Raw genomic sequence first — 5979 nt, 5'->3', positions numbered from 1 at the left:
GCTACTTGGGCAATTGGGGGAAATCAAATATAATAAAAGAGGACTCATGAAGAGTTCTGTATAGAATTTCCTTTTTATTTTTTCATTCAGCTATCCAGGTTTTTTCGGGTTCTTGTTTGGCAACAACATAAAAAAATTTTGGCGGATAAGAGTAAAATTGAAGCACGATAAAGTTAAAAAGAAAAGCCAAAATTCAATATACATGTAATACTGGAGATTACGAGTGAATGTGTAAAGGATCTGGAAAATAAATTTAAAAATGCAATAAAGTAAAGTCCCAAAGTATATTGGGGCATGGCAAGTCCATTGTTAGGAAAGGTATGCCAATTATAAATTACTTTGCTTATATTAGCTTTTAGTAATGGCCCATAAAAGTACAGAAGCTACTTTCCTAAAGTACCAAAGAAGCGGCTTGCAAAATCCTACCAATATCACTAAAGTGATCGTATAGCTCTAAATTAGAACATACTTTCAAGTCACTTCTAAAAGTCTTTAAAACTGTCCAAACCCAACAAGGCCACTCTGTTCCACACCATAAACAGCAGAGGCAAGTCCCTTGCCTCTGGAGCAATTATTCTTAAAACGATCTTTTATATGTCATATTTTAAAGAAATGATATTTAAATTCTAGGAAATTAGTTTTAGTTAATAGAAGCCATCTATTTTAAATGTTACAGAAAATATTTTCTCCTCTTTGGAATAGGTACCGATCTCAATAAGAATCTTAAATATCTGACTTCATTTTAAGAAAGTGACTATTTTAAATATCTGACTTCATTTTAAGAAAGTGATCAAGGCTCTGGTGAACTTAAGGATTATTGAATGTTAGATTTTCTGTTTGTTAGGAGAGGCTTCATGGTTAAATCAAATCTGATCTGACATTAAGACATTAATAAAAATATCTGCTATAAAAACTAATGTAATAGTTACACAGGTAGTAGAGTGTACAACGGGATAAGTGCTAATTATAAACTATAGTATGGCAGTGTGTATGTGAGTATCGAGTGAATATAATCTAAATTATACATTCACAGAATAAGATCAGTGGGGGAAAGTGACGAGGATCAAATGAAAATCTTCAACAGAACTACATTTTTAGTAGATGAGAAAGGGAAGAAGAGATGAATACTTTCTTTCTTAAACTCTGCAGGGTGACTGGCTTAGGACTGCAGGGATGGTTTATCATTGAGAAGACATGTCTTTTCCCCCGTGTGACTAAGAAGTTCGATTACTTTATTTCTGTGAGTCTTTCAGGCATCAACCAAAGAATCTGCCTTAAATGAAGATCATTAAAACCCTTTGATTTGTGTTTAAAGCAAATCCAAAGATATTTGTTTTATATCTTTGACACAGTGAATGAAAGATTTTGCTAAGAGAAATACATTTCCACCACATTCACAACTATGCCTTGAGGAAAAGAGAGACAGATTCTTTCATTAGATAACATTTTAGTAAAAATTAGGACAGAAGAGTTAGTTTACTAGTTTCTTTTTTCCCCACCTAGAGGAGCCAGGTTTTAAGATGATAAGCTTTTGAAGGAAAAGATATTCTCATGAAACAACTCTACAGTATCAATCCTATTTAAGCACTTAAAAATTAGATATTGACAATTGCCATAATAGACCATTGGACCAGGGTTGGCAAACAAACATAAGATGTTTGCACTTCTACGCTCCTCCATAAGCAGGAAACCACTACTCAGTTCCAGATGACAGGTGCCACGCAGAAAGGAGGCAAGTGTTGTCAGGTTCTGATTTTTCATTAGAAGTAGAAAACCTAAGTGGCACGTGAAATCTTCCATTTTTAAAATGATGGTGATTGATTCAAATGAAAAGAATAAAAACTGCTTCTCAGGTCAAACAGAAGATGATGATAGGCAGATCAGTTTGAGGTCTATCTCACCTTGTTCTCTGTCCTAGATTTTAGGAAAAAATATATGGACTAATTTTAAGCAAAGAGCAGGCAACTTCATTTTTACTGTTTTCAAACTACTTATTCTTTGTCCTTTAAGAAAAAAGCTGGTTAAGCAGGTAGCTTAAGTTAATAAGAAACATCTTTAACGCAAAAATTTCCAGTGGCAATATTCTCTCTATTGCAGCAATTATAGAAATCTTTGGTAAAATAGCTCAGGTTATTTTATCAGTCTATGTGACACTATATTCAAGTGTAATAATAAAAATATTTAAAAACTGGTAGGGCATAGGCACAGGGCCAATGGATACTACTCATTAGCTCTGGAGGGCCTGGTGAAGCACAGCTTGGGAAAGTAGATATTTATCAGCTGGTAAGGAAATATTTCAGTACTTTTTAATAATCGACAGAGCATTACAGCTGAATTTCAACCCTGATAGTATCAGAGCCTCAATTTAATAACTTTAAGGCCTGTGCTGTGGGGCTGAAAAGCTCAAACAATCTAGTAATAGTATAATATCCTCTAACAGATTTGTCTGTAAAAGCCTCTAATTTAATAATTTGATAAGGATGCTTTCCAATTCGCTAAAAGCATGACCAAGTTTTCATAACAGCAGAAAAGAAAGTAAATGAACTACCTAAATTTCTAAATTAGAGAAGTTCAAATTCAGAGGAATTTTTATTCTCATTGAAAGGCTTAACTCACTCACCCTCCTCCTGAGGGTTTTGCCTAACTTAAAAAAAAGTTTGCTTCCTGGACTATATGAGAGCCCCTGGATGAACTGAATCTTCCTTCCAGGTTAACTTTGCATGTCAGATTCAGGAATTTATTCACAGTTCTTTTGATAAAGGAGTTGGAGAAGCAGAACTCCTAAATTGAGTGCTTTCTCTCTTATCCTATTAGTCCTGCTTAATATTCAATATTATAGGCCTGTACTATGATTCGAGGGGCAGTTTCTCGACCCTAGTTATGAACTGGTTATTGAACTTCCCTTGACCTTTAACCTCATCCAAAGGAAGAATGCACAGAGTCAGGGTCGATCTAAGGAAGGACATCCATGAAGGTAAAAACCTGAAGATACAGTTAGCAACAACATGGGTTAGGAGATGGTGACCTCTGTTCTAGTTACTCTGTTTCAACAGTCAGCCCGAAGCATATCCACTCAGGCCCTTCACCTCTTAGGGATTCTTGTCCCAAATGGCATAGATGGGCCATCCAACAATTTTTTCCCCGGTAGTAAGAGCCTATTTCTTAAGACTATCCAATCAGATACTATAATGCAGAATCTATAAAACATCTTATTTCTAGTTGACACAGCATTGTCATTCCACAGAAGCATGGACAGGATATTGTCTGCTTTATTGCCCATCTCCCACTCCCAATCTTACCCTAATTTCAGCTGTGAGACTGCAGGAGGCAGTAAGCAAGGTTTACTTTATCTTAAAAGTACCATAAAATCTCCACTGTAGTTTGCCTTAGATCCAGGTTCACAAAAGTATAAAATTAAAGTACTGAGTAAATAACCATTTCCAAAGAAAAGATAACTAGATAACTATAAGCCTAGCATTCATGTGCTACATTTTATGTTACATTAGGGGAATGAATTTGAAAATAAAGTCTATTTATGAAAGGAATTTTAATTCATAATACTTTTCTCTAACACATATACAAGGCCCCTAATTTGACGACATGTCTAATATTGATTTAGGCACATTAGGTTAAAAAAAAGGAATGGTTTAAGTTAAAAGGCAAGAATAGGAAATTGTTCAAACATTTACTGCTTTAAGAGATTAGTTCTAAACAACATCAACACATATAATATTTTACATTACAATGACACCATAGACTTTACACAATATGAAATATATAAATACACATACACACATACAGAACATGCACACATTGTTACATTCCTTTTTAAAGACTATGAACACTGAACCTTTCCCAATCAGTTTCTTAATAAAGCACTTAAAGTAACCATAACTTGTTACTTTTAAAGAGCACGTATTTTTATATTGCACAATAATTTTTTTTTGTTTGTTTAAAATCATTTTAGTTATGTAAACCAAGTAGCTTATCTTAAAAGTTTGGTTTTTCCTACTGTGATATATAAATATGTAAAATGAAATTTTCATTTTATAAATAACATTCATGTACTGTAAATCCCTGGGACGAATAAAAATCAAAATTAAAATAAAGTATTAATTGGATGACTATGACTATTAAAATTTTTAGGAGGCTGATGATATTCTTGATGTTAGGCCGAATCCCTTAAAGGTGAAAGAATGGAAACCAAAAAACCAATCACACACATAAGAAATGCAGTAAGAAAGGTTTGGTTAAATGAGAAATAAATTAGCAAAATGAAATCTACCAACATGAATCAATTAAGAAGTAATATTTTTAGAAAGTCAAAGCCTGGAATTCCCAAAGTACAGATGAAAAGTCAAAGACAACATGATTGAAGTAAAATAAATGTTCATAACAGATTATTTGCATGTTGGTGGATAAGTGGGTGATTTCTGGAGCTGTAAACTCATTTACTAAAGAGTTGAGAGAAGCACCGCTTTCATCACTGCTAAATGCAATCATTCAGCCAAGTTCTAAAATGAGAAATGTTCTTGTCGCAAGGAAAATGCTGCTCAGCCGTTTATTGCTTTTTTACTCTGAAGTTTTTTTCTTCCTATTTAAGAAACGTAGGGAAAGCAACTTCAGATGCTTATTTTTATCTGTAAACATCCAGAAAAAAAAGCATGAAGTAAATAACAGAACACTTTTGTTTTCCTTTTGACTGTACCTCTATCTGGAGAATTTAGTAAAGTTGCAGATGAAGAGGAGAGCCGCTTGCTAATGACGGGATCAACATGTTTCGAAAGATTCATGGTGGAAACTGACCGCCTGTCTGGATCTAAAACAAATGGAGATAATGCTAATTGACAGCCAGCATGCAGGATTGCAATTTCCTAGTTCGCTGATGGAAGGAAAAACTAGGACTGGATGCTTTCCGCTCTATTACTAGATCTTTCATAATAGCACAGTTTTCTAAGTGGACATTTTTAAAGGTAACTTAAAGGCTAGAAATAAAATTCATTTTTTTAATAGGATAAAACAAATACTCTGCTCACCAGTTTGTCAGCCAGAGGAATTCAGGCATATGTTATACAATAAATGAATGAAAGCCAGTGGAGAGCAACTAATATAACGGAGGTAGAGTGGGAAGCAAAGAAAGGACCGTAAGAGTGAGTGCCATTATAATTTCCAAAAGTTGGGACAATGGGGTAGTAACAGTGCCGGTAAAACAGAAGGCAAACACTAGAAGAGAAAGAACACCAGGTTCTGCGCATTTGTTCATACCTCTGCTTGTAGAGTCATTTTATCCAGGGCATTAATGTTCATTATAGAAAAATAGATTAACAAGAAAGAAAGAAAAGGACATGCTCTAGGTGTGGAAAGTGGTCACTATGGAATTTCTTTTTTAAAAGTCTACTAATAACCATACTTCTGTTTCCATGACAGAGTTTAGTGTGGTTTACAAATGTAGAAAGAGCCTACAAAGTTGCCCAATAAACTGACAGCAATATAAAGAAAATCAGAATTCTTTCTCTTTTTGAAAAATACTGTTCATCCTGCAGTTAAGCAATTTTAGAGCAATTCTTAAAGTTCAAGTCAGAAGAGAAATAGTAGCCATTTAAAAGGCAATAATTAGCTGTTAGTTTGCTGTCTATATACTGAAACCAAGTAAAAACAATACCCATTAGCATAAACCATATTCCTTGAATATGACTGCATAAAATAAAAGTAAAAAAATCTCATTATATTTATCTAGGGGGCAAGTAGCTGTTCTGAGATATAATAGCCATAGTTAAAGGGTTTTGCTTTACTTTGTATTATTTTCTATTGTTCACTTCTAAAACTGAAAACAAACCAAAATATTCCTTGGGTTTTCAAGAGGTCTTGAAAACCCAATTCCCATTGGTTTATCCTTGGTAGTAAAAATTTTGTAGTAAACTTCCCCAGAATAACCATTTTTTGCCATTATTTACAGTGTACAGGGGATAAGCAAATCTT

The 5979-nt window shown here is 33.9% G+C and overlaps 1 protein-coding gene across 1 annotated transcript in view; it reads right to left on the bottom strand.

Annotated features, from left to right (window-relative positions):
* MAP7 (microtubule associated protein 7) overlaps positions 1-5979 on the bottom strand; it is a 100507-nt gene that overhangs the window by 32052 nt on the left and 62476 nt on the right. The window contains exon 6 of the mRNA XM_023528389.1: positions 4709-4819. Coding sequence (XP_023384157.1) covers positions 4709-4819 — 111 coding nt within the window. The remainder of the gene's footprint in view (positions 1-4708; positions 4820-5979) is intronic.

The sequence above is a fragment of the Pteropus vampyrus genome, unplaced genomic scaffold (genome assembly GCF_000151845.1).
Source record: "Pteropus vampyrus isolate Shadow unplaced genomic scaffold, Pvam_2.0 Scaffold24, whole genome shotgun sequence".
In the NCBI taxonomy this organism is placed as follows: Eukaryota; Metazoa; Chordata; class Mammalia; order Chiroptera; family Pteropodidae; genus Pteropus; species Pteropus vampyrus.
This window is presented reverse-complemented; position numbering and strand designations above follow the sequence as displayed.